The sequence below is a fragment of the Anastrepha ludens genome, chromosome 4 (assembly GCF_028408465.1).
Source record: "Anastrepha ludens isolate Willacy chromosome 4, idAnaLude1.1, whole genome shotgun sequence".
Classification (NCBI taxonomy): Eukaryota; Metazoa; Arthropoda; class Insecta; order Diptera; family Tephritidae; genus Anastrepha; species Anastrepha ludens.
Genome location: NC_071500.1, coordinates 79,179,883 through 79,204,413, shown reverse-complemented (window position 1 = coordinate 79,204,413; position 24,531 = coordinate 79,179,883). Strand labels below are relative to the sequence as shown.

At 38.5% G+C, this 24,531-nt stretch overlaps 2 protein-coding genes across 5 annotated transcripts in view; one reads left to right on the top strand and one right to left on the bottom strand.

Moving 5' to 3' along the window:
- LOC128859955 (uncharacterized) overlaps positions 1 to 24,531 on the top strand; it is a 451,250-nt gene that overhangs the window by 204,660 nt on the left and 222,059 nt on the right. The window lies entirely within an intron of this gene.
- Positions 20,354 to 21,475, bottom strand: LOC128861883 (uncharacterized). The gene has a single exon (XM_054100259.1). It carries the CDS (start codon positions 21,473 to 21,475, stop codon positions 20,354 to 20,356), a length of 1,122 nt encoding a protein of 373 aa, XP_053956234.1.

Sequence of the window (24,531 nt, the reverse complement as noted above, 5' to 3'; positions counted from 1 at the left end):
TTTTGTTGTGTATTAGGGGTTTAATTAATATTTTTTTGCAAAATATCGGAGCATTTTTGAAACTGGCTTTAAGAAAATATGAGTAAAACCGAACATCATGTTTTTATTTTAGGAATATTTAATTTTTTCATAATTTAAAAATTTAATATTAATATATTTTGTACTTGGGGGTTATTTAAAGGGAATGGATTGGGGTTGTCTTGAAAACCCGTGGTCTGCTCCTGGAAAGGTGGCCTTCGCGTCAACTCAGAGAGTGTTGGGTTAGTGCGCACAAAAGAGTTCGAAGGAACTAGAGGGAACTTCTCAGGCTAACAAAGTCGCAGCTTTTGAATTTGGTGGATGTCCTTACTGGACATAGTCCGTCGGATATCCATGCGGTGAGACTTGGTATTGCTTCGAGTCCTTTCTGCAGCAGCTGTCTGGAAGATGAGGTGGAATCATCTCAACCGCCTCTCCTCAGCTATCCTGATCTTTTGCAGAGATTCAGACAACTTGGCTCTTATTTGTTTGCTATCCATGCGAATAAAACAAAGTTAGATATCACGCACCTGATACATTTCATTAACAGCTTGAAGCGATTAAGGTAAACGTAACCCAGCCATCGTTCGATTGTCATGCTCTTCTCACCTAGAGTCCCGCCCACCCTCACCTTTCCTTTTTTCCCCTGTTATGTTGTTCTCATTCTGCTTTCCCCTCTCTCTCTACGGTATCACAAAGAAATAATTTAATTTTCCATTCAAGTGGGCCCTTGCATGGGCAAACATTTAAACTGGCCTAGCCTTATATTTAATGGCATGCGGCGAAAAAGTAATAATACCAATCAGAAGTCCGACCAATTTCCTATACTACTCTTTCAGGAGGCTCTTAAAAAAAAAAAATATATATATAATATATATAATTGGCGCGTACACCCTTTTTGGGTGTTTGGCCGATCTCCTCCTCCCATTTTTGGGGTGGGTCTTGATGCTGTTCCACAAATGGAGGGACCTACAGTTTTAAGCCGATTCCGAACGGCAGATATTTTTTATAAGGAGCCTTTTCATGGCAGTAATACACTCGGATAAATCCCTTTTGATCAATGTCAAAAAAGGGAGCAGTGTTACCCGGTCACAATTAGTCCAGTGATCGAAATTCTCATAGCTCTCATAGCCTATTTCAATTTTAAGACTATCATAGTTTTTGTTTTCCCAATAAACGACTTTATTTACTCATTCTATATGATTTGGTTAGCTTTAAATGAAAACTAGAAACAATCGACTTTGCCGCAAACACATACTTATGTATTTATATACACACATTGCACTTTCAACAGTAAAAAAATCCAATTTCACAATCGGCAAAATCCGATAAAGCGCTTAAAACAAATAAGGTAACAAACAATTAAGCATTTCACCACCCACCACCATCGACTGAACAATCAAGCAACCAACTAGTCAACAAACAACCACACAGCCCATTGGCAATCATTGGCATTGACTGTCTCCTACAAAGCAAACTTGTCGACTTATTGCCTTAAAAAATTGCAATTGCCAATAGCAATGGGACACATACATACGTATGTATGTGTTGTAAATGTCATAGATATTCGTAGGCGCATACGAGCACAAACTCGAGTCATTTTGCAAGCTGCAGGCAGTCAGTGGTAAAGTGATGGGAAAAAACTGATATGGAATGCGAAAGCCTCACTTACTGTTCTCTTTTTTTTTATAGCTGCAATGTTGATATAGTTTTTTTGTGCACTTGCTTTTGGTTTTTTGTTGTTGCCAATATTCTTATTGTCTGTTTTATCTGGTGCTCGCTTTTTCGGTGTCAATGAACGGCCTTCTGCAGCATCACACTTTTCACTTCCAGCTGGCAATTGAGCTCAACTCAGTGCAACTCAGCAGCATAGCATCGCTCGGCTTCAGCTACGGCGGCCAGGCCAAGAAAATTCATTTAAGTCAACTATTGTAAAGCCGCCGCCACCAACATCGCAGCCACCTTAGCCGCCAACGACACCAACGCTATCGCCTGTTATAAAAACACCACTGCAACATCAATAACAATAACAATAAAAAAAGCACAATCAACAGCAACCGGCACCAGTCATCAGCTGCCTTTTAGCCTTTTGCTTTTAAGCTCGATGCTGTTGCTTGCTGTTGTCATTGCTATTGAATGCTAGCTGCTTGCTGCCCACATAAAACCACAAGCAGCCATCAGCAGGCAACATCGACTGGCAACGGTAACAGCCTCAGTTGTTGCAACAACTTTTCAAAGTCGCAAATTTCAGTTTTATGCGCCTTCGTTGTCACCGCCGTCGCTTCCTTTTTTGTGATCACTTTGTAGTCATTCACGACATTACCAGTTGTCATTGCTGTTGTTGTATGCAATTAAAAATACTATCTGCACACGCCATTGCTTTTCATAGTTGTTGTAATGCTGGGGATCAACATGCGCATCGATGTGCCCTTTTTGTGACTGTTGGTGTGGATTTAGCTCATTTGAAAGCGAATCTGTTAGCTAGTTAAGAATATTGTTGAAACCATTTTACTTACTATACTTTTCTTGTTATTGCCGTCAGTTAAATGTGGTATGATAAGGAAGAACTGTCATTTATTATTAAAATTTATGTTTATGAGCTCTTCAACTCTGGTGGCCAGTTGATGGTTTTTTTTTCACAGCGCGGAACGAAAAAGGAATGCCTCAAAATAATGAAGGGGTCAAGACAGAACCTTGGATTAATACACTTGGAGTACAACAAATAATAAAATATGAAACTAATTGCACAGCGCATGCAATATTGGATTTAATAGATTCCTGTTCTACTTATAAATTGCGTCTTTTGCGTCTGCTTAAGCATTGCCTGTCGAGAATCTTCCTTTGTTAAAAGAATATATTCCTATAATTATTTTAATGTCACTTACCTATGCAAAGTTTCTAACCTGTAGTCATTAGCAACCAGCTAAGGAACTTTAAATTAATAAAATATTAAAGTAATTCTAAATACAGCGAGACAGAAAGTCAAGGAACTAGCAGATTTGTATACTAAGTCTGCATGCAGTGCTTTTGATTTTCGTCCAATAAATATATTACCAGCTCTTTCTGGGATTTTCGAGTATTTAATGTCTAAACAAATAACTGCGCACCCTTTGGCTAGTAGCTATTGACGAAGATCTTATTCGATTAAACAGGGGTGAGGATATGCCGATGACTTGGTCCTATTTTTTCAGTCTCATTTCCCTCAGTCATGGCTGAAATTTCGGAGGAAGCATTGACTGCACTTAGTCGTGGAGCTGCCAGTTGCCACATTTTAGACTTCCTAGATTGAACAACCAGTTTGTTACGCTTTCGTATCTTATGTATGTGATATTGTATGTATGTGATATTTGACCATAAGCTCCATTGGAAGCTGCACATTGAATACCGAGTTAAGAAGGCCAGTATAGCTTTCTACTCCTGTAAATCTATGTTCGGCAAAAAATTGGGTCTCGAGTCACGTGTAGTACTCTGGATGTACAACTTAGTGGTTCTACCAATTTCGACATACATATGGTTGCCTAGCTTGGTCGGTAGCTCTTCGGAAGGGCTATAACACCACCAAATTAGAGACAGTGCAGAGGCCTGCATGTATTGGCTTCACTGAGCCACCCTTAACGTCATTCTGCACTTACTTCCCGTTTTTCAAGTTCAATCCATTGCTCCTCAGAGCACTATTAGGTTGAAGCAGGTTGGCCCTAGAGGCAATATTTTGTAGGACATGGTAGCATTTTGAGGTAGATTTCTCCTTTCTTCGTACAGATCTCTCCACCCGCAAATTGAGGTTTGAGGGCTATGCTAGGGCTATCTTTCAGGGTTAGAAGGAGGGGAGAGTCTGCATGGACTCTGTTTACACCGTCCGATCCAAGATGGAATCTGGAGTTGGAGCGGGGTTTTATCTAAATCAGCCAATATTTCAATCGGCGGAAAATTAGTAGTATTTTTCAAGAAGAGGTTTTCGCGATCTCCCGTCATTTAATTTCCATAGCGGTGTTTGCCGTTCACTGGGTGATTGGAACTCATGTGAAATGTTTAGACTCCCGTACAACCCTCATTGCAGAAGCTGTGGCGATCCTGCAGAGAAAGAGACTGTTGAACACTTTATTTTCAAATGTCCAGGTTTGGCGACTAGTCGTGTGAGGTTTCTTTGTCTGCCTTTTGGAAATAGCCTGAGGCCGTTTCCTCCGCCTAGATGCCTTTTCCCTCCTCCACTTCATCAACAGCTCTGAATAGATGTTGATGGTTTTTCTTCCTATAAGTATTGTAACTTTTCGCAGGTAGTGGTCTACATTATGCTATCAAAACGGCACTCTAATGCTACTTGTAATGTGCCCGTGGCACTTTGCAATCTAACCAACCTACCTCAAATAATTAAATAAATAAATTTTAATTCTACATCTATTCCAGTTCTTCACCTTGGCGATAAGCAAGCAACAAATCTTATCTTTGTTATTAACTCTAGCCTTACTTGTGCTGACCATGTAGACTCCGCCATATCCAAATTGTATAATATTTTAAGAAATTTGGTAATGTCTGCAACAGTTACACCACGTAGTATCAGACGAAAACTTACCATACAACTTATTATATATCGCCAATTATCAATATTCTCACAACGGTGATGTATGGTAGTATTTAATAATTTTACTCGCTATGCATGTGGGCTAATGAAATCCAGTTGGAGATGGCGGTTCCTGGAATGCAAAATATCGGAATTCAAACCAAGGAGCTGTATTTTTCTATTCCGCTTTTGTTGGGTAAGACACCTAACCATCTTTATGAGAAATTATCTTTCACAAAATCGGCTCGCTCGAATGATCTGATTACACTAGTCTACAAGGAAAAGTATCCGAAATAATTTAAACTAATATCTGCTTCTCTGTCCATGCAAAATTCGGATTGATAACTAAAATTAATTTATTAGTTTGAGTTTTTACGATAATCGTATCTTTCGTGTTTAATGGAACTAGGCCGACAAAATTTAACCAACATTCAGGCCCAGAAACCAGACTATATATTTCCGAAGGTTTATGATGCGCTGAATCCAAATCTGGCCTCATAATTGCTCTATTAGTTTGAGTTTTCGAGATATCCTAACCTAAAAGTGCAAAAAACACCATTTTTGCCCATATTTGAGGTTATGTAGCCTTGCAGATGTTTTCTTTCACCAAAATTAAAGGATGGCATCTTTAAATACAATCCTTCTTTTTTCAAATGGCGTTTTGTTTGCTCAAATATCATTTTTTTTCGCAGAGATATCGCATTTTGAAATTTTCATGTTTCGAAATTTTCCTACACCTGAAAATCGATTAAGATAACATAGACATGATATAGTCGCTTACTAATTTTCTTGAATTGAGTCTTATTTTTCTTAAAATTTTGTCTCACACCATAAGTGTGCTGACTCACCACACCCCTACACTATCTAACCTTTGGGTACCGAGTCACACACAGCCCTAACCCCTAGTAACCACCCCTATCATGCCGCAAGCAGGCTTACCCACAAACTCCAAATTTACATACTATTAATCCATATATTTCAGGCCCTCAAACCCAAGAAAATTAGTAATCGAATATATCATGTCTATGTTATCTTAATCGATTTTCAGGTGTAGGAAAATTTCGAAACATGAAAATTTCAAAATGCGATATCTCTGCGAAAAAAAATGATATTTGAGCAAACAAAACGCCATTTGAAAAAAGAAGGATTGTATTTAAAGATGCCATCCTTTAATTTTGGTGAAAGAAAACATCTGCAAGGCTACATAACCTCAAATATGGGCAAAAATGGTGTTTTTTGCACTTTTAGGTTAGGATATCTCGAAAACCAGAGCTGATAGAGCAATTATGAGGCCAGATTTGGATTCAGCGCATCATAAACCTTCGGAAATATACAGTCTGGTTTCTGGGTCTGAATGTTGGTTAAATTTTGTCGGCCTGTGTTATCTAACATCAGCAAGACTGTTTTTCGTCAGTCTGCCCGTATTTGGAACTCTGTGCCCGTTTGAATTCGCTGCAACTTCAAGAACGTTCTGTATTTATACTTTCGTTAACTCATTCATAATATTGTACTGAGTCCTGCATCTACTTACATATGGAATATCCTAGTCTACATATGACGGGATCAAATTGTCTTGCTTTATGGATATTCATGTACTCCTTGTTGTTTTTTCTACGTATAATCTTTGTTGCACTATAAAAGTTCGGTTCATGTCCTTATTATATTATTTAAACAAAAATAAATATAAAAAATATATTTATGTATATTAATATGCCTTTGGACCTGATAATGTTATGGAAGTATAAGTATATATTCGAACCTTTTTCTGAAAAATGTCTAGCAAAGCCCAATTAAGATATACTCATTACAGGTTTTTTGCTGAAAAACAAAACTTATCTTGCACAAATGAAATTAAATTTGATTATCATAGGATACATGGCAGAGTATTTCCTTTATTTGGCGTTGAATATCTATTATTAAATATTAAAATTCAGTGTGAATATTCGACACCAATACATAGATTGTTGATAAATTATGTGTGTATGCAGGTACATAAATAAAAAATATGAATTTAAATACCTAAACAACTAATCTTTACTTAGTTAAAAGCCAAACTTCATTTAAATCAAAATAAGAAGATTAATGCATTTTAAATAACTTTTTACTTTAATTCTAATAAAAAAGTTAGCCAAACAGGAGCGAAAGTGAATTTAACTGTACTAAAAGGTGAATTATTCAATATAACCTCTAACTTTTGCACTATTTACAAAACATAGAAATTCTATCATTCTTGTAAAATGAATATATTATTGTAAAAAAGAAAAGATTGCAGAAGGAATTGTTATTGAAATTTTAGAAATAGGGTCTCACAAAACTACGAAACCGCTGAAACTAACAAAAAGTTAAACGATACTACATCACAAATCGATAGTACATCACAAATATTCAGACAGGGGCATATCTAAATTTGTATTCAGTAAGCATTTAAGTTGGGCTTGTATTTTCAAATGAGGAAGTCAATGTTTTCCATTCCATTTGTGATTCGCAGCTATAGAGCAATATGAATATTTTACGAAAATGAGCTCGACTTAATACGGCGGTCCGGGCCAGTATTGTTCTCTATTACAAGTTTTCTGCCCTTTTTTCTGCAACTGCGTCAGATGAGGTCCTTATTTTCTTAGGTGCGATATGGAAATAACTGTTGAATTCTAAATACAACTCTGCAAACCAATCCTACTCTCTTGTACTTCACTTACATGGAACTTTATACTTGTACAATTATACGTTAGATAGTAGGCGATGCCAAAAGAACTTTGTACTTATTAAACATTAGATAGTAGGCGATGACAAAAAATGTAAAAACGGCAGTTAGAATAAAAACGTAAATTACATCGACACGAGTTTTTCTTTCTCTGCGCGGAAATACTGCTTCAATAACTTTGTTTTCCACCCAAAGTAATAGCTATAAGGAAGGTTGATTAGTATTTCCAAAATAAGAATAATGTTCTAAGTTCATGTTGAATCGAACTTCATATGCACAAAGAACGTTAGGGTAGAATGTAATTGGAGCAAAATTGGATATTTCAGCCTATTTTAATTATTTTTTGTCAGTTATAGAAACAACGCGAGCTTGCACAATGTCACCACTTTCAAGTATCTTCTTAAAGAATTCTGAAGCTTAGTTCATTAATTTAAAAGGAACTATTAACATTCAGTTACCTAACCAATAGTAGAACATAAAGATTCTTCTTACAATTAAGAAACATAGGGAAAATGCATAGGCTTAGAGCTTATAGAGAAGATTTCTTGACGAATCACATAATAACGTTTCTTAACTAACCAACTAACCACATCATAATTTTTTAACCTAAATAACAAGAATCATTATTGTTCTGATTCCCACTCATCACTGTTTAATATCATAGACTCATCAGTAGCAGCGCATTTCAAAATTTGCCTATCAGTAGAAGTACGAGGATTGCCTTTTATATTTTACGCCTTTGTATTAACACCACGTGTGATGAGCTGTAGTTCGATATTTTTATCTCTGAGTTTAGTATTTTAAAGAATAAACTTACATATAACGTTTTCACCTACGAGCTTTATTTGTTCTTTATTCAGTGAGTTTAAAAGTTCATCTCGACCAAAAGATGGAATTAACTCATCAAAGTTTTCATGCGATGATTTACTATGATGTTCGTATGTAGACAAGAGTGCAGTGATGAACTTACTTCGACTTTTGGCGTTGAAGTACCACACTAGCCACCTCGAAACGCTGGTTCATTGACTTCCAACGTGGACGTCGATCCTCACAGTATGAATTTCGCGTACACCATCCAAAAACAATTGTTCTGGCAACAACATTTGATGCGATGCATCAATTGATAACCCAAAGTCGTGACATATCGCGAGATAGAAACATCCTGGGTCATCAGAAGAACCAGCTACCGCATAAATAAACAATTGCCCAAAAGAGGGTAAGGAATTAATAAAAAAATTCAGCAGCGTTGAACTGTATAGAGAAGAGCTGTATCCAACAAAAGTTTTTAGCGGAAGAAGAACCCCGAAGCAATTGGTCGCGTGTTTTTTTCGAAAAATCTAGTCTTGTCACAACTGTACTACTAGAGAATCTTAAAACATTAAATTCTGAGTAATGCACAACCATTTGTTTGCCAGAAGTTTTCGGAGAATTTAGGGTGAACAGATTTTTAGTGGCATGCTCTTTAACAGACCGTGTTTCGACTCTGAACAAATTTGACAGAATCAGCTGATGGAATAACGTCACTTGGGATTTGTATACAAAAACGCCGAGATTGTGTTGGTGATATACGAAAAAAACATCAACCAATGGCACTTCGTTGACGTCTGAACAACAACGATTGGGCGAGTGTGTGAAATTATCGTGCAAATTTCGGCTGGCGAATTTCTCAAGTGATGTGGCAGTCAAAGATCACCTCAGAAACTCCTTTTTCACCATAGTTAAAGAGTAAACCTAGTAAATCCATCATTCTAGGGTGAATTAAGGAAAATCAACCACCGAAGACAAATTATTCTTCCCCAAGAAAATGCGAGCTCTCACGTATTGGCTCAGACAAGAGAGGTTTCGAGCACTCAAAAGATTCAGCTAATGTAAAAAGCTCGTTGTGGAGAGTGGTAAAAGTGCTTTGAAAATTGGTTCAAGCGATTGAAAAACAATAAAACCATTAATTATTTTTTTTACTGTGTTTTAATTATTAGACGCAAACCATAAAAGGCAACCCTGGTAAAGTGTACTTTGGTGCATAAAAAGCTTTAAACTCCTTATCGTTTGATGGTTGCTAAAAGTTTATGTTCAAAGCTCTACCTTCGGTTCCTTGGCCAATAAAGTTAATTATCTACTGAAAAATATTATCTCTAAAATCTCATGGGTTTCCTCTTTATCCATTTTTCAAGGTTACTTGAATTTACATCACACCACTTACATTACATTAGTCAGACCAGCTTGCTAGCACTTATTTGAATTGGTCGAATTTCGGCCGCTGGCCATTGCCCTGTGATTAAAGAAAATTTGAGTATTATAATGATTGTCCCTACCACACATTTCAATTCAAAATCTGAGTTGTTTAATTCAAACTTAAAAAAATTTATAGTTTTTTAATTTAAACAGAGCTGTTAAATTTTAAGTATCAAAATTAAAAATAAAATTGTAATTTTTAAATTTAGAAGACGGAGAGCCCCATTGGATTTGACATATCCATATTATGCTTACAACATAATTAAGGGGTTAGGGGTAGTCAGAATTTTCAAAAAAAATTTTTTTTTTTTTTTTGCATTTTCTTAAAGTATAATGTTTTAAAAATATTGTGTAAAAATTTGAAGTGAATCCGACAAATACTTTTCAAGTTATTCAACAATTAATAAAGGGCGCTCGGCCGCTCCGGAGCCGATAGCAAAACTTTAAATGCGTTTTTCTCAAAACTATGTTTTTCAAACTGGTGAACACTGTAACTTAAAAACCGCTACGTAGATTTCAATAAAATTTATACAGCTTTTGAAAAACATAAAAAACTTGTGCCTGATCGAAGGATTTTTTTTTTTCAAAAATTTCGATTTTTTTTTAACAATTAACTGTTGGTTTTTTTCTCTAAAATCTGGAAAAAATTTTCTGAGGCCGCCATTTTGTTCATTTTGAAAAAAAAAAAAAAGCTTCGATCAGGCACAAGATTATCTATTAATAAAACTAATTTTTCTTGTCCGATTGGTTTTAGATGAATCTGCAAGGACTTGTGATGTTCACCGCAAGGGACTTCTGGAGAAACGGGCTTCACACAAACAGCGATAACTTTTGCAATTATTAATTTTTTTTTTTTGAAATTTTGGTGAAGTCAAGTTAAAACATGATGTTTTTATGCTATGTTTTTATTTTTGTTAAATAAATTAATTAAGTAGCAAAAAAAAAATCGTGAAAATCATCATTTTTTCGGGCCTCTGACTACCCCTAACCCCTTAAGCAGCTTGGCTCAAAGAAAGTCTTCAGTTTCCGCACTATGTAATCAATAACTAGTTAATTACAAAGTTTACTAATGAGTGCGAGAAAAAAAAGCAAAAGAGAATTACAACAACATACCCATAAGCAACAAATAGCGAACAAAAATTATGACGCCAGCGCTAAATTCAGCAAATGTTTTTAAAATTATAAAAAACAGTAATTGATTTCACTTGTGAACACCGATCGAACTGTGTAAAATTGGTAACAAAAGTCGAATTTTTCCACTACTTTACAATAAACAGCTTGCAATAGGCATATGAACAAACATACATACATACATGCATACCAATCTGCAGATCTAAGTCAATGCATTTTCGCGATACAATAAATATTATTGTCTGGCTACCTCAACAAATAAACCGATTCCGGCGCGTCGTATTTCGTTTCGCCAATTATTTTCTATTGCTCCCAATTGGCGATTTGTCGCCTAGTGGCCAACTGCGCAAACTTATTTGTTGTTGTTGCAGTTGTTGTTTTGTTAGATTACTTTTCGTATATTTTAAATTCAATTGTGGTGGCAATTGAGCTCCTCGAGCTGCAACTGTTGCTCACCGCTTTTTTCGGTATAAATGTGCATGTGTTTGTATGTACATATGTATTGTTCATAGCGCAGCTGGCTTGTTGCTACTTGTTGACGGCGTGGAATGTTGTTTACACGAAGTGGTTGGTATAAAATGAAAAAAATAAAAGAGATCTGTTCAACATTTTGTGGCATGATTCAAAAAAAATGCAGCGCACCGATTAATGTGTGGTAAGCATTTTTGTTGTTTTTTTCAGTCGTCGCTGTTGCTTTTTTATTGTTTTTATTGTTTTCTTATTTTTTTATATGTTTTCATATATTTTTTTATTTTTATTTTTCTATCGGTCGGTAATTTTTGCTAAATGGATATACTTTTAATTTATTTAAGTCATTTATTATAATTGATATTTACTTACCTACTTACTTGCATTATTTCTTTATGCTGCACAAATCACTCAGGTGTTAAATGTTGATTGACCGACTGACTGCCTGATAAAAGCAACTGACTAGTGGTAGCCGTAGACAACGTTTCGCCAACATAATGAGCCAACAAATGAATGTGGTGCGGCTACTTCGCATACACACCCATCTGGCGTCTTTTCAAATGCACGAGTATGTATGTTTATGTGTTGGAATGAGTCCCCACAAATATCCAATCTGTCTAGCGTGTTTGTTATAGCTCTGCTCTGGCTATCCATTCATTACAGCCACACAGTGGCTCGGCAGCCTGTCTAATAAACGAACATCATGTCTGTAACTGCTACTATTATTCTCCCCTCTTTGATCTAACTTTAATGCATTTGATATGGCTCAGCTAAAATACAACATTTATACACCAGTGGCGTATATGCAAACGAAAATATATACATACGCTTACATACAAAAAAAGCTTTGTTTAAAAAGCTATGCAATTTGTTAAGCGGGCGTTTACTGTTTATTTCTCCACTAACTACTTAATTATATAATCACAGTAATTAAGTTAGTTGCAACGCTCGCAAATTAATTGCACGAAGAAAATCAATTCAAACTAACCACCCACAAATCAGTATAGCACCTAAATGGTCAAAGATAAATTGACTTTGACCGACTTCAAAAATCGGTCGTGGTGGAAATCTTACGCCATTTAGAAGAGCAAGGTATTCCTTCACCTTTGTCCATACAACGCAGAAGGGACGCTTTCTTTGCTTCCTCACTTCGTGCAGGTATTGTAGAAAATACTTTCAAAAGCTGATAGCTAGAATGGCCATGATTATAAAGCAATAGCTAAAGGTGATGTGCGTTGTGACAGCAACATTTAATAATTGAGCAAATCAATGCTGTATTTTTCAAGTACACCAGAATCGAGGCAAAATCCACATCCGCTTTAGGAAATAGTAGTAGACTCCCTACATTTTCGCAACCTTATGGAACATATAAAAAAATTAATAATTGGCGCGTACACTTCTGTTAGGTGTTTGGCCGAGCTCCTCCTCCTATTTGTGCTGTGCGTCTGGATGTTGTTCCACAAATGGAACATATACTACAACGAAAAATTAAGTATTTTTTTATTATTATTATTATTTTTTTTTTTTTGCTTTTTAATCTTTTGTAGTTTGACGTATACGTACGTATAAACTATAGCTTCAACGTCTTATTAAGCCACTATACCATTTTTACACTTTGATTCTAGACTTCGCCTTTTTCCTTCCCTTTCCCCTTTTTCAATATTTCATTTTATTAAAAAAATGGCTAAAGTTAAATTTAAAAAAACCCCAATTAACTTACATTTCCTTATTATTTCCTATTTATACCAACTTAATATACATAAAAGAATTAAACTATCTATTGTATATGCCCGGCTTTATCTATTATGCCCAACAAAGCCGCGGGCGCCGACGCACTGCCGGCTGAGCTATTCAAACATGGCGGTGAGGAGCTGGTAAGGTGCATGCATCAGCTCTTATGTAAAATATGGTCGGATGAAAGCATGCCTGCCGATTGGAATTTAAGTGTGCTCTTCCCAATCCATAAGAAGGGGGATCCTGCAATCTGTGCCAATTACTGCGGGATTAGTCTTCTAAATATCGCCTATAAGGTTCTAGCGAGCGTATTGTGTAAAAGACTGAAGCCCACCGTCAACCAACTGATTGGATCTTATCAGTGTGGCTTCAGACCTGGAAAGTCTACCATCGACCAAATATTTACAATACGCCAAATATACGCCAAATCTTGGAAAAGACCCACGAAAGAAGATTCGGCACACACCATCTTTTCGTCGATTTCAAAGCAGTACGAAGAGGAGTTATATGTATGCCGCGATGTCTGAATTTGGTATCCCCACAAAACTAATATGGCTTTGCAAGATGACGTTGCTCAACACAAGCAGCGCCGTCAGAATTGGGAAGGACCTCTCCGAGCCGTTTGATACCAAACGAGGTTTCAGACAAGGTGACTCCCTGTCGTGTGACTTCTTTAACCTGATGTTGGAGAGCATCGTACGAACCGCAGAACTTAATCGCTCAGGCACAATATTTTATAAGAACGTACAATTGTTGGCGTATGCCAATGATATTGACATCATCGGCCTTAACAACCGCGCTGTTAGTTCTGCCTTCTCCAAACTGGATAAGGAGGCAAAGCGAATGGGTCTGGTGGTGAACGAGGACAAAACGAAGTACCTCCTGCTTTCACACAAACAGTTGGCGCACTCGCGTATCGGCACCCACGTTACTGTTGACAGTTATGATTTCGAGGTTGTAAAATACTTCGTTTATTTAGGAACCAGCATTAACACCGATAACAATATCAGCCTTCCAATCCAATGTAGAATCTCTCTTGCCAACAGGTGCTACTTTGGACTAAGTAGGCAACTGAGCAGTAAAGTCCTCTCTCGACGAACAAAACCAACACTCTACAAGAATCTCATCATGCCCATCCTAACGTATGGCGCAGAAGCTTGGACGATGACAACATCCGATGAAGGGACGCTTGGAGTGTTCGAGAGAAAGAATCTGCGTAAGATTTTTGGACCTTTGCACGTTGGCAACGGCGAATATCGCAGACGATGGAACGATGAGCTGTATGAGCTTTACGACGACATAGACATAGCGCAGCGAATAAGGATCCAGCGGCTTCGTTGGCTGGGTCATGTCGTCCGAATGGATACAAACGCTCCGGCTTTAAAAGTATTCGATGCGGTACCAGCTGGTGGTAGCAGGGGAAGAGGGCGGCTTCCTCTGCGTTGGAAATATCAGATGGAGAAGGACTTGGCTTCACTTGGGGTGTCCAATTGGCGCCGGTTAGCACGAGAAAGAAACGATTGACGCGCTTTGTTAAACTCGACCAAAATCGCGTAAGCGGTTATCGCGCCAATTAAGAAGAAGAAGATATACCTTTTATATTTTTTGATAAACATTTTTAATTTTGCCAGCCCGCATGCCTTTTTTTCAAAGTGCATAGGGGCAGATACTTAGGTATATAAAGCTGCTAAACTTCAAGTGTTAGTAGAAAGGACATGTTTTGCGAAAGTCTGCCTCAGGTGTGCAATACGAAAATGAGCGGTCGTCCCTCGTCAGATAGTAGCAATTTAATACTAATGTGGCATTTCCATTCCAAGTTCCAATAAAACATCACACAGCCGCACACAGATATACTAGTAGTGCCTGCATACATAAATACATAAGTGACATGCAATCTTACTGACAGTAAACAAATTTCATGAATTCCTTTGTGGAAAACAAAGTTTTGCTAAAATGGCGATTTTTGAAAATATCAACACCCGTCATAAGTATTGCAAGCAAAAAAAAAGCCACGAAAAATGAAATCTGACAACGGTTTAACACGAAATGGGCCTATTCGAATTTCACTCTTACCCGCTGACCAGTGACGAAAGATTCTCCGAAATCCTTACGTTAACATTTTTGCACATCAAATGAGCAAAAGCGACAACACCAATTGTTTTTACCTCAAAACAAAAAAGGAGTAAAAAAACCTACAAATTTGACAATTACTAGCATTGATGGCTGCAACGGCAGCACCCAATATGGTCATCACTGCCAATTTGTGCTGTTTTTTTTTTGTTTTTGGTATCACATGTTCCAGCAAATGTAATGTCCCCAGCTGCAGTCAACCGCAATCGTTGGAAGTGGAGAAAATGAAAACATTTTTAGTGGCAGCACAGAAAGACGCCATTTCTATGCGCAGTCACACATACATACACGAATATAAATAAAACTATCGTCGGCGGCCTAGCCAACAACTAATGTCATAATAAAGCGACAGCAGTTAAGAAAAACTTTCTTCAAACCAAATGTTTTTAGAGATTTTCGAAGTAACAACATCTACAGCAGCTACAACAGCTACATCAACAACTGTGTTGCTGCCACATCTGCCAAAATTGTTACGCAGCTAAACCACTTGCCTGTTGTTGGTTAGGGGCAATCAGCAGCTAGAGGTGTTAACCAAAAATGCTACTGCAAGCGCCGTACGTGGCTAACGCAAGGCGGTGCGTTATTTTTCACACTAACAAACCGAATGACCAAACGACTTACTGGCCCATCAACCAACCTATAAAAAATAAAAGTGCGAAGTGAAATGATTAATGAATCGTTTAGTCATCCAAATAAGTCGGTGCGCGTTCATGCGTGTAGAGTATGCGTGCTGGTGCAACTACTGCCCGTAAATTACGTCCATGACACAGCGAGTAGGTAAAATAAGTGAAATTGATACATGTCGAACTAAATTGAGACTGGGACATTGTTGCTTTTCTCGAGCAACTTTGGACGAACTTGCCAGGCAGTTTACTTAACATATATATGTATTGGGTGGAGTTCCAGTTCTTTCACCCAATATTTCTATGTATGTGTACTCACACGTATTTGTTGGTTATTCATTTTTGGCTTTCAAGTTTATAAAGATCTAAAATTTAGTTTATTGGAAAATGTTGAAATAGGCGGTTTTTTCGACCGTCATCGGAGTTTTAGCAGAGCATTGCCTAAACAGGTGTGGAAAACCTCAGTGTATCTGAAATTGCTATACAAACGATTTCCCACCACTTCTCTGTAACTGGCGCGCGCTCGAGCACTGTGAGCATAATTTTTATTCAGCGAAAGGGGGTGTGAAAGGCTCCAGAAGGTAGGCGAAATACAAGTCAGAGATATAGCGATAGTATTTCTTCAACGAAATATCTATTCAACGAACCTTTGATGTATCTTTAGGAAAGTAATATTGTGTATGAATTGGATACGTTTTACCATAAATAGATTGCTTGCGACCACCTTTCCGTAAAAAGTTTCTAACGAAAATATTAAGTTAAACTCATCGTAACTGGAATTCAAATGATCAACTCGCAGAGGTCATTTAAATATGTGCTTTCATCTGAACATATATAAAAAAAATTTGGATGAATTTATTTAATATTTGATTTCAGTTTCAATAAATGCACCTATTTCATCTATGTGACGACCTAGTGTCCTGGGAGACAAAGAAATATAATATTTTCAAATAACATCGTGCATTCCTGCAAAAGTTGTTTTAAAATTTTTTTTATATGGATGCCATCTATAAAAGGTATTCCTTTTTGAACGCCTTTTTTAATGAAGCTTGTGCCTTGCTAACACTTTGCTATTTTCTTGGTAAATCCATTCCTTTAACAATAAAAGAAAAATCTTTTTCTTTTCAGTAAACAAATTATCCCTCTACACATCCCGAAAACTATCAAAATTTCTATTAAAAATATTATAAGTATTCTACCAATGATGATAGATTTACAAGATTTGGCCAAGTACTATGAAGAAAAAGAAAATTGTACGGGGAACTTCGGCTGCCACGTCACGATGGATTTGGCAGCCGAATTCCACACTATCATTTCACATTTACTCACACTCTCGTACAATGAGTCGTCGTTCAGACGGCAATGAAGTGATGTCGTGTTGGTTTTTTCGCACAATCTTAGTTTTTTCGTAAACAAACCGCTTTGTGACCCCAGTTACGCCAGCCTAGGTAGGTAGGTAGGTATAGTGGTTGTCGGTTGACACACCTAGGCCTGCTGTAGGCCCATTGTGATACCACCAGGGCTGTCCCCTCTCCTCACTCTACATTGTCCTCATTGAACCAACCTGTGGCTTTAATATATTTAACAAGACTTGTTATTTTTACATTGGCTACTTCTGCCAAGTTATTCAGGGAACTTTTTCCTAAAATATTGAACCTTCTTCCATCCAGAGCCATGCACCCGCATAGAAAGTGTTCTATAGTCTCTTCTTCTTCAATATCGTTACAGCTTCTACAATAGTCGTTATAGGGCGCTCCCAGCCTACTGGCATGTCTGCCAATCAGACAATGCCCTGTTAGGACCCCGAGTAGATTTCTCATATTTTTCCTGTTTAGTTTTAACAGTCGGTTTGTGCGGCCCATGTTCCATTCCGGCCACGTCATTTTACTAGTTCTACAGGTCAAGGTCTGAGACCACAGCCTGTTGGCAGCACTGATAGTGTGTTTATCTATAAGCATCTTACAAGTTGCTAAGGGTATAGGAATGTCCGCTTTGTCTGGTTAGATCGGTAACGTGGTCCCCAATCTCGCTAATTCATCTGCTTTGCAGTTGCCTTCTATGTCTCTATGACCCGGCACCCAGAGCAGGTTTATTGCAAAGTACTGTGATAGTTCTGTCAAAACGTCGATACATTCTTTTACTGTCTTCAAGTTAATATTGGGCGATTTTAAAGCTTTCAGGGCCGATTGGCTATCTGAAAATATGTTTATATCCCTTGTGGTGAGGACACTTTTATTTAGGGCTAGCAGGCCCTCCCTGATAGCCAAAATTTCAGCTTGAAATACACTGGAGTGATTCGGTAACCGGAATGAGGTGTTGGCATACATTCCTTCAGAATAAATGCCTCCGCCTACTTGATCATTTAGCTTGGAACCGTCTGTATAGATGCTGATTCCGCTTTTATTGTCCATTACCCCATTGTCCCAATCTTCCCTCGTTGGGAAAGTTATGGTAAAGGATGTGTTTAAGTGCAACTCTACTGAGCTACAAAAGTCTGTCGCTTGATGTAGGAAGGGATATTCGTCTAGTATTCTAGCGTGACCCCTTCTGTTAGTGGCTAAGTTAGAAGATTATCTTAGCCTAAGTGCCGATTTCGCCGCCAGCTGCTTGCTGTAGGCCTCAATCGGTAATAAATGCAGCATGACATTCATCGCTGCCGTGGGTGTAGTCTTTAGTGCCCCGCTTATGCAGAGACTAGCACCTCTTTGAATACTTTCTAGGCGTTTTACTGTTGTTCTTTTCTCGAGTATTGGCCACCAGACCAATGCACCGTATGTCATGATAGGCCGTACCACTGCTGTATATAGCCAGTGTACTATTTTTGGGGTTAGGCCCCATTTTGCCCCCACAATTCTTTTGCATGTATAGAGTGCTGTGGCTGCTTTTTTTACTCTATCATTAATCGTTTGTTTCCACGAGAGCTTCCTATCTAATATCAGTCCTAGGTAGCTCGCCTCTTCCCCAATTGATAGTGTGATACCCTCAAGAGTAGGGGGGTTTAGGACAGGTAACCTGTATTTCCTGGTGAACATGATTAGTTCTGTTTTGCTGGGATTTACCCCAAGACCACTCGATGCAGCCCACCGGCTTACATCGTTCAAAGCATTTTGCATTATATTGCAGAGGGTATCTGGGAATTTCCCTGTTATTAATATTGCAACATCGTCTGCGTAGGCCACTACGTGTATTCTCCTTTCCTCTAGATTCTTCAACAATTGATTCATTGGCAGAATCCACAGCAGAGGAGAAAGTACACCGCCCTGAGGGGTGCCCCTCCTGACGGATCTGCGTATCGTCGAGGGGCCCAACGTCGAAATTACTAACCTGCCTAGTAGCAACTGTTTAGTAAATTTCACAAGGCCCTCGGCGACACCCAAGTCAGTCATTGCGCTTGTTATGGCCTCCGGTAGGATGGCGCCTTCTATGTCTAGGAAGGCTACCAGAAAATACTCTTTGTCCTCTATTGATTTCTCTATCTCTGAAACTAGTGAATTTAATGCTGTCTCTGTGTCTCATCTACCTTTACAGTAAGCGTGTTGTGATCTCGCCAGTAGCGACGGGGTCAAGTTTTCCCTTATAAAGGCGTCTATTAATCGCTCTAGCGTCTTTAATAGGAATGAGGAAAGGCTAATAGGTCTGAAGTCTTTAGGCTTTGTATGCGAGCTCCTACCAGCCTTTGGTATGAAAACTACTTTGACTTCCCTCCATCTTAGGGGGACGTAGTTTAGTCGTAATGCTGCTCTGAATATGGTTATCAGCCATTGCATAATGTTGTCCAATGTTTGTTGTAGTTGCGCACGGATTATCCCGTCTGGTCCCGGTGTTTTATATGGATGGAAATTTTCTACAGCCCAAGTTATCTTGGCTTCTGTGACAATGTTGGGGATGTCGGTACCTAGTACCGCATCCGAAGTTGGAATATTGGCGGTTATCGCTTCCTCTAAGTTACCTGGGAAGTGGGTATTTAGTAATAGGTCTTCTGAAGATACCCTATGGGTTGAGCAGACTTGGTTAGGATTTTCCTCAGTCGAGATGCCTCCACCGTAGTCTCGATCTCCCCACAAAATGTTCTCCATGAAGACCTTTTTGCTTTTCTTATTTCTTTCTTATATATTTTTAATTTGTCATAGTATAGGTCCCATTCACATTCGCTTTAGGAGAGTTTGGCTCTATTGAATTGTTTCCTGCAATTCTTTTGTAGCTTTTTCAGTTCGGGTGTCCACCAGGGTGGCTTATTCTTCCCTCTATACCTGGCTGCCGGACAAGCCTTATGCAGGGCTTGGTTGCAGCAATTAGTCAGTCTATTGACCATATTGTCTAATGCCTCTATGCTAGAGGGGTTAAAGGGGGGATCCATGGGCAAACGTTCTGCTAGTTCTTGGGAATATCTTAGCCAGTTTGTTTTCCTATGGTTCCTAAATTTTAGTGCTTTAGGATGAATGACCTCTTCTTGGAGCGTGCATTCTATATATCTGTGATCAGAGAATGAATGTGCATTAAGTACCCTCCAATTCACTATTCTATCTATAATTGAGTCTGAGACTAACGTAATGTCAAGAACTTCCCGACGATTACGTACAATAAAGGTAGGCTCATTACCGCGATTGCAGAGCAATAATTTGGTACTCATAATAAAATTAAAGAGTGACTCACCTCGCTCGTTAATATCTGAACTACCCCAGGTAGTGTGATGGGCGTTTGCGTCGCCTCCCATAAGTAATATCTTGCCGCAGGCTTCGCTGTCCAGTATTAGCTCTTTTAACAGCTGCGATGGGACTGGATCCCAATTTCTGAGGCCAATTGGTCGATGGCATCAGCATCTGTTTTATAGGTTCTGACCTTAACCTTGCCAAAACCATAGTTTATCATACCTTCGCTTTTCGCCAAAGGTTCTAGAGAATCGTTTGTTAGTAACAGCATTACTTGCGTTGTGGCACGTTTCGTCACCACACCGTCTACTGTTACGGTATTGTCAAAGGCCTTGACAAATTTCCAGCTCCCCGTAGGAAGGCCTGGGTTGCATGCACTTATTATCTGCATGACTTGCTGTGGGTCAGAGGGTGTAGGGACCCAAACTCGTGCCCTCGGTCGAGACGGGATGTCTTTTTTGTCTACTACCACGAGCTTCGCTCCAGGGTAGACTTCCCCGATCTTCGCTATTGCAGTCTTGTATAGCTCCACCGATCTTTCGTCGTCGCAGGCTATAATTTTAATCTGGCCTTGGTACCAGCCAGCGTCAGTGCATGATGGGGGCGGACCTGGATTGCTTAGTAGCACTTCCAGCGTTACGTTGGTCAGAGCGGCCTGCACCCATTTCCATTGGGCTCTGGGAATTCTTCCTTCGGGATCACCCTCATCCAGGACACCAATGATGATGCGATTGCGGGCCACTTCCGCAAACATTTTATTAGGCGCTATGCCTTGATTTTTCGGTCTTTTCGCTGACGGTTTAACCTCTTCAGTAGACCTCTGTCTTTTGGTGGCAGCTGACGATGTGGTTGGCCTTTCGAGAGTGAAGTTAGGAAGAACCTTCTTCGCCCACTCTATCGACTCCCTTACCTCCTTCGTCAGCTCCTCCGTTGTTGGTGGAGATTCGTGCAGCCTTTTGAGTATCCTGGCGGCATTACGCCTCTCCAGGTACCCTGCTTTAGTTGGATCAGTGATCCTTACTGTCGGCCATTTTCCGGCAGGAGCACTGGCCTCGGTGCTACCTGTGGCAGTCTCTTCACCAGCTCTCCGCATAGCCACAGGACGTCGACTAATTGGTCTGGTTCCGATAACCACCGCAGGAGGTGCCGATGTACTGGGGCTAGGCTTAACCTCAGTCCCAGTGTCAGCGCTTGCCGCCGGTCCACTCTGACTAAGTTTGACTACAGTCATCGTGGTGGCAGATTGAGAGCTCGTTTTGAATGCTGCTCGCTTCTCGGAGCTTGCTGCCCCTTCTGATTTGTTTGTTCCTTTTGATTTTTGGTTTTTATCTTTTGAATTGTTCATTTGTTGGTCCCACGAGTGTCGGAGAAGAGATGTTCACCTGTGCATAGCTCCGAACTACACAGGCAAGGCTAGTTATTACGGAGGGCGCCAGGTATCCGTAAGCTCACGTTAGCGACTGGGCTATTTTTGAAAAGGGCCCCCAGCCAGGCTGATCCTCGGCACGGGTCGCATGACACCTTGATCCGGCCCTTTACCTCACACCATGGTAAAACTCCATTTACAAATGCTGTACTATTAAGGAGTAACGAACACTTATCCGCAGAGTCTTACCTTAGCTAGCTACCTCCCAACTGAGTGCAGGATGAGAACTGTGGTGCCTATTTCCAGTCGGCACCCTCGGGGAGGGTTCAGTGGAGGGGTTTTGCCGACCTACGCCAGCCTATCAACTGATCCTCTCAAATTCGCTGAGAGCCTGCTAACGACCTTTTATTGGCCACACTTTCTCAATTCTTTCCGCCTTGGTCTACTGAAGTTATATTCACGCGTTCTTTTAATAGATCTGTTACACCAAAGGCACTGCATGTGACCAAATGCTTTTGGAATGATAAAATTTGTTTTCAATCATTTTATTCATATTTGTCTTCGGTAGCGTACGAAAATTACCAGCAAAACCGCTGCTTATAAATATTATTTCGTTGGTGTCAGAATCATTTTTCATTTTGTGTGAGCGCATCCTGGGCAACTTGGCAGCATTACCAATGCCTGGGCTGATGGACAGCTGATAGGCGAATGGCGGATGCCAGAAATTAGGCACCAAAAATGGAAAAATTTCGTGATTTAAATATTGCTAATTATTGATTTTAATATAAATTTAATGGGAACGTAAAAATTTAAATTAGAGTGTGTTTTTCGACTTGTCCAAAACCTCGTATATCCTTTTCGGCTTCTATTTTTAATTTGTCTTTTGTAAATGTATGAATACGTTTTACATATATGTAATTTTATTGAAAACTGGGTGTTGGTTTATGTACATATGTAAATTTTTATATATGTAAATATTTTATGGGTAAAAAGCTTGGGTAAGGGGCTCGAATTTGAGTTTGGGAAATTTGACAATAATGCTTTTGTTAACTATTTATAAGTTATAAAAGTTAAAAGTTAACCCTGTTAATCAATATTATTATTATTTGCTTATATTCTGTTTTAACATATTCTGTTCGTTGTTTTATAAATTTGTTTTTTCTTACTCACTCTTTACATTATATTCAAAAATTGCAATATTTTACGTACTTCATTATAATTACATTTTTCGTATTCACTGCCTTTAGGCTTCAATTTTGAATAATTTCTTTATTTGAATTTTTGCTTATTTATAAATTTTATGCTGATTATTATAAGTAGGTTTATTTTTATTATAAGTAGGTGTATTCGGATGATAAAAGTCTACTGGGGAACCGTACACTAAATATCAACCACAACGGTTTGTTTAAAAAAATACACAATCAAAGTTTCTTCCGATGTGACATTACTGAAGAATGTTTTAAAAATGCATATTTTGGCTGCGCTCTCACGAGAAAAGGAGTTTCGCATCTAGTCATCTATGGTCAGCACAACGACTGATTCTAAGAGCGTAAGAATACGTGTGTTCAGTTACTATTCGCACAAGTAAGCTTTGACTTAAATTCACACATTGCAAAGAATTTTATAAAAACTTGCTGAAAACAAGACTTCTTTTATTTTCACGCGACCAAATGTCTGTATTTGTTCCATTGATATTTAGATTTAATTTCTTTTCATAACCTTTTTTTTTTTTGCATTATTACTAATTTTTTTATAACTACAAGAGAAACTTATACAAAACACCCACGAAAAAACCCTAGTTGCGCGCCTGTCACCGCTCACATACATATAAGGCGTTTTTCAATAGGTGCGCTTCAACTTTTTTCCGATAGGGAGAGCGAACGACGCAAAATTTTTTATTTTTCGCTTGTCATTTGTAAACTTCATTAGTATACATTTCATCATGGAACGCTACACACTTGAGCAACGATTGCAAATCGTGAAAATTTTTTATGAAAATAATCGTTCTGTTGCTGCTACTTTAAGAGCATTACGGCCATTTTACGGTCCATTTAACAAGTCGTCCCGTGTTGGGGTTATGTGAAGTCATTGGTCAACAGTAACAAGCCGGCGACGATTTGTGAGCTCAGAGCCAATATTGAACGCGAAATTGCTGGAATTTCGGCCGATTTATGCAAAAGAGTGGTCAAAAATTGGGTTCAACGATTGGACTTCGTAAAACGTGCACGCGGTGGTCATGCAAATGAAATCGAATTTCATACTTAAATGTATATGTTCAAACTCGATAATAAAAAAAAAATTAGTTAAAAAAGTCAAACCGTTTGTGTTTTATTAAAAAAAAAAAGTTGAAGCGCTCTTACTGAAAAACGCTTTATTTACACAAGTGAATACATAGATACACAAGTTGTGTGGAATTCGCACGAAAAATCCTATGTTAGTTTGGAACGAGAGCATTTTTATGTATTTAAGAACCGGTGTGGTAATGACTTTGTTACCACTAGCTGTATTACATAAAATCAACAGTTTACATCTTTACTCGTTTAACTAATTTAATTTATCTAATCCTATTTTGTTGGCTCATATGAATACTATTAATAATTCAAAACAAGTCCTAACTAGCGGTTTTTTTAATCAAGCCGAAATATTGCGAAACTATCAAAAACTGGGTCTACTAAGTCTAGTCAATCGTTAGCTCCGCGCTATCGAAAAGCTAACTAGTAAATTTCCCTACCTAGGTAACGGCAACAGTAAATGCAAATGTTGCACCTTCCTTGCAGGCAAATGTGTTTGGCTGATGCCCATGTTGCTTTCCTGTCAATTTTAAGCTCAAAAATCAGCTTTGTACCTTCGACACCTTTTGACATTTTTAAAATATATTATATTTCTTATTTTTTTAAATGCTTTGCTTTCAACGCTATTTT